We start from the raw sequence: 13,650 nt of genomic DNA on the forward strand, positions 1-13,650 counted from the left end.
GGCCCGGCCCGGTCCGGTCCCTCAGAGCCGCGGCGGCTCTGCCCTAACCCCAGCCCTGCCCGGTCCCTCAGAGCCGTGGCGGCTCGGCCCTAACCCCAGCCCGGCCCGGTCCCTCAGAGCCGCGGCGGCTCTGCCCTGCCCCAGCCCGGCCCGGCCCGGCCCGGTCCCTCAGAGCCGCGGGCGGCGGGGCGGGCGCTCCCCGCGCATGCGGCCTCTCCGCGCCGGGCGGGGCTGCCGGGCCGGGCCGGGGCTTCCGCCGGGGCCGGGCCCGTGTCCGGCGCGGTGCCGGTGCCGGTGCCGGGCGATGGCCGGGGCGGCGGCGCGGGGCCGCGGGCGCTGAGCGGCGGCAGCATGGCCGAGGCGCTGCGCCAGGAGCCGGCGGGCGGGCCCGAGTCGGAGGCCGAGCTGTCGCAGCGGCTCGCCCGCACCAAGGCCCGCTCGTACGGCAGCACGGCGAGCGTGGCCGCGCCGCTGGCCGAGCGCTACGTGGAGCACCGGCTGAGCGCCGGGGACACGCTGCAGGGCATCGCCCTCAAGTACGGCGTCACGGTAAGGAGCACCGCCGGCGGGGCCGGGAGCGGCGCTTAGAGCCCCGGAGTGGCCTGGGCTGGAAGAGACCGTAAAGATCATCCAGTTCCAAACTCCTGCCGCGGACAGGGACACCTTCCTCTAGACCAGGCTGCTCAGAGCTCCATCCAGCCTGCCTTGGGCACCAGGGATGGTGCAGCCGCAGCTTCCCTGGACAGGCTTCTCCTCCATAGCCTGGCCCGACAGCTGGGCCCAGAGCCGCGAGGTGACAGCAAGAAGTTGTCCCAAAGGGCAGCATTTCGTACACACAGTGGGCAGGAAACGGTGTTAGTTTTAGTTTCAGGATTTAAGATGCTGACATCAGAAGTTACCTGCCGGAGGGGTCAGCACGCAGCGCTGGTGCCCGGGGCTGACACGGTTGGAGCTGACAGAGCCCCGTTCCCGGGTGGGCAGGGGCCTGGGGAAAGGCACACACCTGCTCCCACCCAGGAAACCTGTCCTCACACAGCTGTTCACCACCACTCTCACTGCAGGTTAAAATGGAAAATCAGTGTAATTAAACCTATCCTTAAAAAAAAGCATTATTTTGAGCTTGACACAGGCTGTGACAACAGAGGGAATTTCTTCCAGTAGCTTCAGGGCTAAACATTCTTCCATTGTGATCTGCCTACCAGAGGTGAGGCACATCTACCACTGATTTGAAAGTGTTGCTGGTTTTCTGCTCGTTTTCTAGGGAGAAAGAAAGTTCATTTCTGAGAAAAATGTTGAAAGGCTCACGCCAGCCTAGGACATGCTGAGTCCAATAAAGTCTACCAGCAAGCCCTTCTACTACCATGCCAGACAGAGCAGAAATCACCTACCCTGCCTCATTGCCACTTATGTGGGGCCCATATTCCAGCTTGGGGCCCATATTCCAGTGTAAAGCTTCAGTAGTCCCAAGACAGAAAATTGCTCAGGGCTGAGCAGCTGATGAGCATGGCACTGGTGTGGTCAGTGCTGCTTTGACATCAGCTGCAAACAGCACCTTCCAGTTTGGCTCTTTCTAGAAGAGCTACAGTGTAGTCCCAAACTGTTAGGTTCTGACTGGAATGGCTTTTCCTTCTCTTGGTCTGCAAGATCTGCTAAAGCCTTCTATCACCTTCAACAGCATTCAGCCTTCACTGTGAAAAGGGTTGAAAGTCTATTTCTCTTCTCTTTTCAAAGGGTACACCACTTTTGACTGATTCTTGTTGGCAGCAGGGTTAATGGAAATGGTCCATGTTAAAGGAAATTTTTGCTCACCAAGAGGGCAAAGCAGCTCGTTGTATGTTACATTTTTTTGCTTGTTTTTTTGCAGGACTTTCCATAATGGACAAAGTCTCTGGCCTAAATGTTTAACCATATTGTTCTTCAGACATGTGTTTGATCACTGCAATGAGTGAGAAATACAAGCTGATCACTAAAATAGTAGTTTTCTAGAAAAAAGGCATTTCTAAGCAATTTACAACTCCCTTTCAGCTAAAGTGAAGTTGTGAATCAAACCTGTACAAACATCTCTAAGTTGTGAACCATAAATTTTGTTTATAATATGAGTTTGATAAGTTTTTGCTGTGCTGATGATGTAAAATACATATGTTGGGGCTTTTCCCCAACATCTAATTGGTAATTTGCTTTAATGAGTGTTCTGCTTAAGAAGCCAGAGGTGCATCATTATAGACTGCAGTAGAGAGAGGTTAAACTGACATGAAATGCCCCTCAGAGTAATGACAAGTTCAGCAAAATCAGCCATTGTGTTTTCATGGGTTTCAGCCCAGGGTAGGAACGAAGGCAAACACATTTGCTTTTAGCAAAATGCAGGCTGTTGTGTGTTCACACAATGACAAAGACAGATTTCCCCTAAAGAGTCCTTCTGTTTGCTTCCTGCATCATGTATTCTTGGCTGGAAGTGAGAGTTGTAATGGAAACATCAGAATTATCTTTGGCTGCCATTGCCTCCAGTATTGCTGGTTTTAGGAGTTTCCCCTGTGGTTTTCCTCACTGGGGGTTAATTTGTAGCCAGAGACATCCTGTCCAGTGGCTGCCTTTGCATGACTTGGCATAGGCAGTTCTAGATAGATAAAAATACCATGCTGGGGTAGAGGGATCAATGTGCTTTGTTTGGCCTCATCCTCTGCCCTTCACCCCCTCCCCTGGATACTGTCTATTAATCTTTAGAGCTTGTATTTGTTGTATTTTCCTTTTGAGTAAATTAACACTGGGAATTCATGTTTATGGTTCAGTGCAAGTGCTGTATCCCTTTTGAGGGGAGAAGGTTAAGGACTATATTTCATTGTCAGTAAAAGTAGTTTTGATTAATTAGTTCAACACCACTTTACAGCTTCAATTAAAATATTAAGCATGTGCTGAATCTTTTACTCTTTCACTATGATAGAATTGTAGCTAATGGGCATTACTTCAGTAATTCTAGCACTAAAAAAAGAAAACTCATGGTAAATCCTGCTCTCCATATACTTCTGAATGTACAGAGTCACACTGAGTTGTAGGATTGTATTGCACTTACAAAATAACCTGCTCAGGGCTGAGGGATGTTCTTTTTAGAACCAGGTACTTCCTTTTCATTATTGCTCAGTGCAGAGGTACAGACTTCTAAGTGCTCTGAGCTGGTATGTTAGGAAGAAATAACCAGAGGTAGAGTTACAGTGAAATAGGAGAGAGAATAGCTGTGCAGTACATTATTTATCAGCTATTGAAGCATCACCTTCCAACTCCCCTGCAGCAGGCTCTCAGATTTCAGCTTCTGTATTGTATTTTTCCAGAAAAGCTCCAGCTAGTATTTTAAACTTTTTTTATACCCATCAAGACAGGCAACTTATAGAGATTTTAACAATTGACATTTACACTAGAGCCATTAGAAGTCTCAGTAAGGCCAGAGTCTTACTGGGTCAGGTAAAACTTCCTTTATACCCTTCAAATGGTGCTCAGCTTGGGAGAGAACTTGCACCCTTATACTCTTTGAGCCTTACTAAAAATGGTTTCCAAGCTTTAGAGCTGGAAGAGTAGTGATCTTCTTTTGCTTGTGACACTGGATATTAGCTATTCAGTTTTTAAATGGGATTATTAAATCTATGCATTTCACTATTTTAGTCATCTGCATCAACAGGATCAACCCTCATGGTAGCTTTATCCCCCTTGTTTGGATTCTGCATCATTTTTACCAGAGAGTTCACCTACAGGAGCTGCTAGCAGTTCTGAGCCTTATTCTAATATAAATCCAAATGAAAAGTACATTTGTGATAGAAGTTTTGTTCTTTGGCAGGCTGTTCCTGTGAGCTGTCATAGAGACTGCAAGACTGTTCAAGGACAGCATCTTTAGGTAGTGTAAGACTCTGAAAAAAGCAGTATTGTGGAGTCAAGTGCACATAAAGCTAGGGTGTTAGCAAGGCTGAAACAGAGCATGCAGTCTGAAATAACTTTGAATGCAAACAAATTCTTTCCCGAAATAATTGCTGTTGCAAAGAAAATATAGATTTATTTTAAGTAAAGGTTGTATACTGCTTCAGAAAGATAATACTTTATACTTTGCCAAAACCTAATAGCTTATATTTTTTTCTATCTTTTTCAGATGGAACAAATAAAGAGGGCAAATAAACTTTTCACTAATGACTGTATATTTCTGAGGAAAACCCTGAGTATTCCGGTTATATCAGAGAAACCATTACTGTTCAATGGACTCAATTCACTGGAGTCTCCTGAGAATGAAACTGTTGACAGCTCCCCTTCTTGTGATGAAGGACTAGTGGCAGTTCAGGAAGAAAGTAGTTCTTCTCCCAGTCCTCCAGAGCCTGACAATCAGCCCACTGCACCAGAAGAATTATCTGCCAAAGATTTCCTACAGAGATTGGACTTGCAGATTAAGTTATCCAAACAAGCAGCCAGAAAACTAAAAGATGACAATGTCAGGTAAATGCCACTTTTGGTGTTAAACATGGTATTCTCACCCTGAAGGCATTGCAGTCTAAGCTGACCCCTCTTTGTGGGGTCTCAGCATCTGTGGCTTTTATTTGTCAACAGCAAGTGCCTGCTATTCTCATGCACCAGGTACATTCAGAGCAAAGCATTTGCAGGTGCCTTGCCATGGCAGCTAGAAAGGCTGCCTCACAACAGATTATTTGGAGAATACAAATACTATTTCATAAAATTTGGAAGGCCAGGATTCTCCAAGAGTCTTGCTGCGTAAGTAGGCAATTATTTAAGCAAAAACATAGTTTTTGATAGAGTGCTAAGCAAAGGCCTATGAGAAAGCTGATTTGGTACAGCAAGGCATGATTCTGGTTTTTTTCTGTCCCAAATTGCCTCATTGTGTAAATATTCTCCATGACGCAGTTTCAGTTACGCTTTCCTATCTCCTTTCCCTATGCAGTTCACCCCACTTTGTGCATCCACCTATGCAGACTTCTTTTTTTCAGTATTTCCACCGCCAGTAGCTCTCAAATATTTACTCATAGAAAAAGCAGTACTTTCTGACCTCTGTGCCACAATAGTGGCACATATCCCCTCACATATGTAGGTATCCTATGGAGAGTACAGAAAGACTCAGAACAAGAGTGGATTTCAGTAGTGTTTGTTTTCCATGTCCTTGGGACAAGCTTCCTCAGCTTGTTCACAATCAGTCTCTTGGGCTGGCAGTGTGTCTGTTAGTCCCTGCAGAAATCCCCTCCATGGGGGATACTGAGGTTGTCCTTTTCACAATAAAAGGTATGACTGCAAGGGACTGGTACTGCTTCTCTTACCAGGGAGCTGCAGAGAAGTTACACCTGCAGATACATACTTTGCTTTTATAAATTTGTTCAATGCAATACTTCATCCACCTTCTTGGTTCACTTCTATACTCTGATTTTGAGGGCAAGCAGAAGGTAACCTTTCAGGACCAAATTTATTGAGTATAGAACTGTATATTTCCTTAAACTAAGAAATTATTTTAGTAATGTTAAAATTTTGTTCAGCTGACAAAAGTTTGAAGGAGAACAGTATATTGTATTTAGCTATTGGACAAGCATCCTTTGGAGAAGTATCCCCACATACAACTATCCATTGCTGGAACACTGGTTTAGAGTCTCAGGGAAGGCTGGAATGCTTTCACATTTTCTCACATTTGTCAGTTACTTTCTTTTGAATTGGTTGCATTAAAGGAAAAATAGCTGTTGGAACTCAACCTTCTCTGTGCAAACTCATCCACTTCCAGTGTTATATTTGAAGCAACATAGAGCACCAATCAAAATATGCTGCTGCTGCTGACTTTCAGATCGTTAGATATATGTACCTACCACAGATCAGAGTAGTTAAACCAGCAGTTAAACTACATAACAGGAAACCACAGTCCCTTCCAGAGGAAGGCAATTATTTTAACATCCCTTCAACAAAATAACATGTTGATTTGAAGAAGAAAATCCACTTAGGTGTTGCTGCACTAAGAGCAGAGCCAATGTAGTGGAAGTGACACTGCACAAATAGTACACTGCTGCTACTAATACCCATTTCTGATACTGCTTCAGTTACAAATTGGGAAATGTGGACCTGGTACCAAGTCACCTCCAAGAAATAATGTATACAGGAGGATGAGTTATTTTCCCACCTCCTGTTCAGATTTAACAGATAATCCTGTTAAATGGATGTAACAGATTTTTATTGGTCAGGATGTTACAGGAAGCATGAAGTACAGAGGTGCAGGCGGTCTGCTGAGCAGGATGTTGCCCAAAGTTTCTGAAGAGAAATAGCTTCCTGTGCATCTGATAGTCTTCATAATATTCCCTTCTACATCACTGCCCCTGGCTTTCATTTATGGCTCACAAAAACCATCCTTGACTTGTTCTCTCCAACACAGTTGGAAAGATCAGCCCCCTTTATAGTCTGGCAGGAAGGGACAAAGGACCAAAGTCAGAGAACAGGAGTAGAGAGAGACTGTTGCCAAAAACTTCAGAGATAGTTTTCAGCTGTGTACCATCAGTGGTATATCTGGGTCCAGACTGGAAGGTGGCAACGTTCCTTTCTCTGCTCCAGCAGCTCCCCAGAAGGCACCTGTTCTCCTTCCTGCCCAGTGCTTTAGTGTCCCTTGCTTGGTGCAGGAACCTTTTGGAAATTGGACAGCCATGTTAATAAACCAGCCTCATGAATATGCAAGTTTTCTATTCTTAGAGTGAAAACCATTTATGAAATTAGAGTGCTGTTTCCAGCTGCTCTGGCCTGTATTCAGGTTGTTTTGTCTAGGACTGTTTAGAACCTGGTGTGCCAACACTGCTGAATACTTTCTTCTGTGCCTGCTTGAGAGTACCAAAGGAGCACCTGGAGCTCATCCACTACCACCAAAGGGGGCATTGGAGCTCACAAAACTGCAAGCAGAAGCAGACTATCAGCTCATGAACTTAAAGAGCCATAACTTCTCACTATACCATGAGCCTGATTTGACAGATGGTGAGAACCACATCTACTTAATTGCTCATTCCTTTAGACTCCTTTAAGTTGCCAAGAATGCATGTGCACACGTACACTGATTTGGATTAAACCACACCTGGAAGTTTCATGGTCAGAAACTGCCCTGTGCTACAAAGGCAGCTTGGAGTGAATCATATTGGAGTCACTCCCTTAAGTGCTCTTAAAGGAATAAAGTTTAGGTAGGAAAATTGGGGATCAGATAGTTGCAGATTTAGACTAGATATTGAACAATAATAGCTGTGCAAGCAGATGAGTGTAAAAGGTTATAGAATGTGATCCACTCAGTTTGTGCCAGCTGCCTTTCACTATTAGAGTTTATATAAGCACATGGCTAGATCTACATGTAATAGTACCTTTACTAGAGGTTCATTGTGCAAGAAAGCATGAGTTAATGAGTCATGAATCATGCATATTCACCCAAGCTGTTTATAGAGTCCTTAAGATAGACATAAACCATATACGGTGCTTCTGGAACAGGTCACATCTTTCTGTATTTCCCTTGGAATGTCTAATTTTGAAAACCTTGTAACTGAGCAGAGCCTCTCTAATCAGTGATGGTGATTCAAGCCAACATAACTGGTATCAGCATAGGAACAGAACCTTGTACTGTCATCTGCTTACTTACCTTGACCTGAGCCTAGGAAAGAGTATGGTCTTGAAGTCTTCAAAACTCATAACTGACATCATTTGCCCAATAATTTTTCACCCTTGTTTGCTATCAGCTGAAAAAAGAGATGCCTCAACAAGTGAGGCTGTCTTTGGAGAATCCTTTCAGACATCCCAAAACTAACAACTCAGATTGCTGAACAATTATTTAATTCTGCATTCTAGAAGCATCCAAGCATTTGAGTGTACTCACAGTCAGGTGTCCTTGCTCTTACAGAAGTAGTTATTTATGGCCTGATGCACACTGTAGCTTGCAGGAGACTTCTTTCAGTTCCTGTAACCCACTGGGCAAAGCGGCAACAGCAAACGGGAAGAGACAGCACTACAGAGTGCTGTAATGCTGTGCTGTTCCTTTTCCATCCCCTGAAGGACAATGTTGCTATGACTTAGCACTTTGCTATTTTAAGCATCTTAAAAGTGAAGTGAATTGTTTGGTCGTTAAACATATACACACTGCCATGGTGGTGCTTGTGGGTCACAGATGAGAGATACTACTATGTAATTTTATTTCATGTAAAGCTCACCTTCTTTTTAAGCCATCAGAAGAGACTCGTCCTTGCTATGTATGGTTCTAAGATCCATATGAGTGTTATTTCCTGGACCCTGGTTTGGGGTAGTGTTGCAGAGCCTGGCACTGCAGTCTGGAACAGAAGAGCAGAAGCTGTTCTTGCTGAGCAGTTCTGAGCCTTGGTCAGAAGTGTACTTTGCACATTACACTGGTCACTGCTTTGCTTCAGTTCCAGCATAACATGCTGCTTTATAGTTCTTAAGTCCTTGCCCTGTGGAGAAGCCCCTCAAAGCTCCCATAACCCCAGTGCTGGCCTTCTGCTCTCTGCTGGCACCTGCCACCTGTATCCGAGTGCACCTTGCACAACGGAGGTGGAGACTAAGAGCCTAGACAATGGTTTTGGTGCTTGGATGTCCGAAGAGCTGCTGATACAACATCACTATTTCAGCTCTTCAGTTGTCTGTATTCACCCATAATTAACTAATTTCAGTCCAGTGTTTGGCTGTTGCCAGGTTAGGATGGATGGTATTCCTATAAGGCATTCAAGAAGAATGTCTGAAAATCTGACTCTTAGCAGCCTTTTATTAGAAGGAAGGTCTTTTTGCTGTATTTCTGCCACATTTTATTCTCCTAAAACAGGAAACATAACAAAACTAAGTAGTACCAAGTGTAGAGCATCGAAAGTAAATTTCTTCCATACTAGATTCTAAGCTCTGAAAATAAAAAAGTTCTCCTTCATCCTCACACAAGCTAGCAGGAGATTGCTATTTGCAACTAAGTTCTGCACATGTGGCTGGACACCCATTGCTCCAGAAGGGCATATGCTGGAGCTTCAGAATGTACTTTTTGAAATACTTACCTTTGGCCAAGTTGTTATGGTTGAATTTTACACTCCTGCAGTCCAGTCTTACAAGCTTGATGTGTTGATAGTTTCAATTCTGGAAAAAGCTTTAAAATGTCTTGAGAAAATTTATAAGTAAAAGTGGCTTAATGCTTTTTCGACTAAACATGAGTTATTTGCTTTCTTACTTTCCTGTCACGCCATGTATCATGGAAAGCTTCTGCAAAGGATACATTATTAAAATTATAGTATTCCATGGCAGTTTTGGATGCAGAACTGGATATCATGAAGGACACTATTTAAATGTATAGAGATATTCACATCCTTGGTACTAGCTTGGTAGCATCACTAATATAAATAGATGTAGATTTGTAAGGAAGGCTAGAAATCTGTTCTCAGTACTACTGTAACCACACATCCCTGCAATAACAACCAGTTTCATCCCAACCTAGTGTTTTTGAGGTTTCTGCTTTTGGCAAGATTATTTCAAGGCAAAGGACATATTGTGCCTTTGGCTTAAGATGATAATTTTGCTGGGAAGACAAGTTACTCTGCTGTTTGGTTAGTTTGTAGGGTTCTGTTTTGGGGGATTATATGAAATTCAAATTGTAGATAAATAATTATGTTTATTAGAGAAGTCTTCATGGTTTTGATATTGAAATATTTACTTTTTACCTTATTCCATTATTAGACTCTTTGGATAACTGTACCTTTGTATGAAGGTACACACAGTATTAAAAACAATCTTTTCACAGTGTAGCAGCTGTAAAGCCCTTCTGTTCTTACCAAAACACTGAACTTGGCAGCATCTTTAAGGTTGGACTCTCAGGAACAAAACTTGAGGCTACAGTAGTACAAAGCAATGACCTTTGGGGAACTTGGCACCCTTGATGCTGCACTGCAATAGGTTTACATAACTCCTTTTTTTTAAAGGCAATATTGTCAAGTGAGCAGCAGGCAGACTGATTTTCATGAGGATGTTTTAAAAGCAACATTACTTTGCTTTATCCAGTTATTGCATTAACAGTAGCACTTGGGAGAAATTGCTATTTCCTCAGAAAATCCAAGTGGTCAGTCTCACTGGGGATTGATATTAGGGAAGTATATATCAGGAACAGCCTTGCAGCATCAGGACACGGATCCACCCACAGCTGTGATGGACTGCTCCTGTTCTTGCTTAATTTGATCTCTCTGTCCCTCCTACCATTCAAAATGTTGAAACAAACCTCTAACTAAGCTTTATTTTTTAAAAGAAAAAATGAAAAGCGACAGTACAGAACTCCAGCATGCTCTCCACCTTGTTATCCTTTAAGTTTTTCTTATTGATTTGATTAAGAATACTTTTAAAAATACATTCTGATGTTTTTGAACTTACACAACTTTCCTTGCTTTCAGCATTATGTTCTCGACATCTCAGGAACTCCAGAGATGTTTAATTACAGTATTATACTGCAAATATTCCTGTTAGGTGAGGCTGGCATCACCTATTGTGACCCACTAGGGAAACTGGTCACCTTCATTTTCATTACACTTTTACTGTTGAGAATGGTATGCTCCTGACCTGATGATCATTTTCTTTCTAGAGATGAGGAGAATGAGGAAGGTCCCTATGCAACTTCTTCGTATCACCAGTAGAAGACAGATGTGATGGCCTGAAAACTTTTCCATGAAATCAGTTCTTACAGAACTAAGCATTCAATAATTCAAAACCCATGTCTTTTGGACTCATCCTCTTGATGTACTTAAAAGAAGTCATGAATGGGTAATTGCACTGAAATTATGACCTCTTCTGCCTTCCATAGGTTAATGTCCTTATGCTATATCAATAAAAGGTTTAAGCCTTCCAAAACTAGCAATGGCCTTTTTACCCCTTCTGTGCAAACTGTAGCATGGTAGCAATTATATGTCCCTGAGGTCACCTTTATGCAGGATGTTGATCTTTAGTAAAGATTTTGTAAATACTTGTTAAAGTGGAATTTGTTTTAAGTATTTAAAAATATTAAATAAGTTTGCTTGTAAATGACAAAGGATGGAAGTAATAGGAATTTACTTATTCTGCAAACATAGGCAAGTTTGCTGTGAAAGTTTTGTCTACTTCAGGGCTGCAGAACTTTTCTGTGAACCTTGTGTGTGTCTGTGTGTGGTTATGATGTATTCCTAGAAGGGGGAATTCAGCTTGTGTTGATGAGCTAAAGCCTTTTTGGTTAAAGAACTGTTTGTATATTGGATTTCTATTCATAAAAGGGATGAGTTACAAAAGAGGCTTTTTTGTGAGATATGACTTTGGAATATCAGATGTGTGTTCTTGTGTGCAGTTAAATTTTGTGTGGTTTTAATTTAATAAAATACAAAAAATACTGGTGTGTGTGTTCATAATGAAGTCAGCTTGGTTCTAGCCTGTTTTTTGGGAAGAATGGTTTGTCTAGTTTCACAAGCTATTATTAGGTTTTAATTTCAGGGTAACTAATGTCTTTACCCTGTCCATATAACTCACCCTCGTAAGTGGGACCTGCAAGAACTATCTGCCCTGGTTGTGCAGTTAAGATGAATAAGAGGCACATTGGCAAGCCTTCCCTGTTCTGAGAAGACGTGCCAGTATTCAGGTCTGCAAGTGGACCCCATCTGCAGCTAAGGGAGGAAGAGTGCACCCTGCAACCACTGTTGCCCTGAAGTTAGGGTATTAGCAACTTCTTGTTAAATATCCTATTTTTTCTCCTCAAGCATTCCATAAAATTCACAAAACTCTTGTCATTAAAGATTTGCTGGATCCCCACTGCAACAGATGCAGTTTCCTATCTTTTAGTTCATCAGATCACTCCCTTGAAGCAAAACCATTCTGCAGTATGATAAGAGGGAAGCAATATGGAAAGTTTCATTAATTTACTAAAACCAGAAGTAAAAATTCAAACCTCAGCAGGAATTTGCTTCTTTTACTGCTCTGCCTAGGGTTAGGATTCTGGAAAGCACACAGTCCAGAGCTCCAGGAGAACTGCAGCTGCAAAAGGCATACCAAGGGGAACACAGGACTGCCACAGCATGACTTCATCCTCAGCTTTATGCTTGGTACCAGCCTCACCCCCATGCACCTTTTAGTCTCCCACCTAGGGTTAGGGTTACACCTGGGGTTAGGGTTCCAAAGACCACAAAGCTCTTGTGGAGGCCCAGGGTCCTATCATTGGAACTCTTAATATCTCAGGCAAAGGTGACCATGGCAAAAGAGAGACACCCTTTTGAATGCAGTGGTCTCGCTCATGGGCATTTGCTGGCTCCTGTTGATGCAGCAGGTTTTGTTGGCTTCACTGAGTTCAACTGCCCTTTTTTCCTTACATGTCCTCCCTCTAGAATGTTCTCCCCTCTCTTGTCCCCTGTTGGTCCTGGCATACTGCAGTGCTCTGCCCCTTTTACCCCCATATAAAACCCTGTGTCCTCAGCCCCATTTTGTGTGTCCCTGGAGACTCTTCACCGCAACGAACAGCATTTAGAGTTCCATGCACAGACCCTTCTCTTGCTCCACTGGGCAGCAGATTAAGCAGGCCTGCTCTGGGCTCTGGCAGTGCAGGTTGCTCATAGAGGCTTTTTGCAGACACGCTGCCAAACTGTGCTTTGTGCTTTCCACAACCCTAACCCTGGGTGTAACCCAAATCCTAGGCAGAGCAGTAAAATCAGCCTTGGGCTATAGCTGGTGCCAAGCAGAAAGCTGTGGAGGGAGTCATGTTTTGGCAGTTCTGGGTTCCCCTTGGCAGGCTTTTTGCAGCTGCAGTGTGCCTGGAGCTCTGGGCTTTGTGGTTTTTAGAACCCTAACCCTAGGCATAACCCTAACCCTAGGCAGAATCTTAGCCCTAGGTGAGGGATTTCCCTAGAGTTGGCAGGAGCTCAGGGTCAGCAGGCTCATTCAAATCAACTCTAGCTTGTCCTATCAAGAAGTTCTGCAGTGGCACACAAATTAACAAGAACAGAGAAAGCTTAGAGTTGAGAAAATGAATTTCTGATTTTTCTTGACAAGATTGGTGCATTACTTTTAGGTCTTGTATCTTTCTTAAATTGGAACCGTATCTATTCCTTACATGGTTATAACTTCACTTGTTGTCATTTAATTTCAGTAGAACATTACAAAGCCAGAAAAAACTACTTTTACAAAGGCTGCCCTAGCTTCAAGCCCAGATATATTTTATTATTCCACAGAAAAATGTAATCCTTTTCTACTGAAAACCTGCTGTAGTGATACCCCCCTAGTGCTCCAGCACAGCCAGGCCATAGATTCTTTGCTGAGCAGGTCAGAACAGCTCCCTGACAGAGGAACACTGCACCTCCTGCCTCCTAGACCAGGCTGCCCAACCTCTGAGAAGCCACAATTCAATTTGGCCTTTCCTGTGCCTGTGGGCTGCAGGACCTGCAGGACTCAGCATTTGCACCTGTTTTCCCAGACAGACAACTGCCACAGCCTCAAAAAGCTGCGCAGTGGGTAGAAAAGATGCATTCTCTTTGATACACAACAGCAGCCTTGTACTGCTTCTTGTGCTTTAACCTCAGCTGGCAGCTCAGCCCCTCACAGCCACTCACTCCCCCCACAGACAGACAAGGCAGAGCACCACAGGGGTGAAAGGCAGAAAACTCACAAGATAAGATCAAGCCAGTTTAA

General features: G+C 43.5%; 1 protein-coding gene across 1 annotated transcript; it reads left to right on the top strand.

Moving 5' to 3' along the window:
* Positions 1 to 332: 332 nt before the first annotated feature.
* LYSMD2 (LysM domain containing 2) lies at positions 333 to 11,391 on the top strand. The gene is made up of 3 exons (XM_021537451.2): positions 333 to 549; positions 4,130 to 4,467; positions 10,595 to 11,391. Exons 1-3 carry the CDS (start codon positions 352 to 354, stop codon positions 10,644 to 10,646), a joined length of 588 nt encoding a protein of 195 aa, XP_021393126.1. The 5' UTR covers positions 333 to 351; the 3' UTR covers positions 10,647 to 11,391.
* The last annotated feature ends 2,259 nt before the right edge of the window (positions 11,392 to 13,650 follow it).

The sequence above is a fragment of the Lonchura striata genome, chromosome 11 (assembly GCF_046129695.1).
Source record: "Lonchura striata isolate bLonStr1 chromosome 11, bLonStr1.mat, whole genome shotgun sequence".
NCBI classification, from domain to species: domain Eukaryota; kingdom Metazoa; phylum Chordata; class Aves; order Passeriformes; family Estrildidae; genus Lonchura; species Lonchura striata.

What these genes read in the sequence shown, in the direction of transcription:
- LYSMD2 (XM_021537451.2), top strand. Translation starts at nt 352, where the DNA reads ATGGCCGAGGCGCTGCGCCAGGAGCCGGCGGGCGGGCCCGAGTCGGAG. An exon ending in CCCTCAAGTACGGCGTCACG is followed by an intron (nt 550 to 4,129) that starts GTAAGGAGCACC and finishes TATCTTTTTCAG; the next exon opens with ATGGAACAAATAAAGAGGGC. An exon ending in CTAAAAGATGACAATGTCAG is followed by an intron (nt 4,468 to 10,594) that starts GTAAATGCCACT and finishes TTTTCTTTCTAG; the next exon opens with AGATGAGGAGAATGAGGAAG.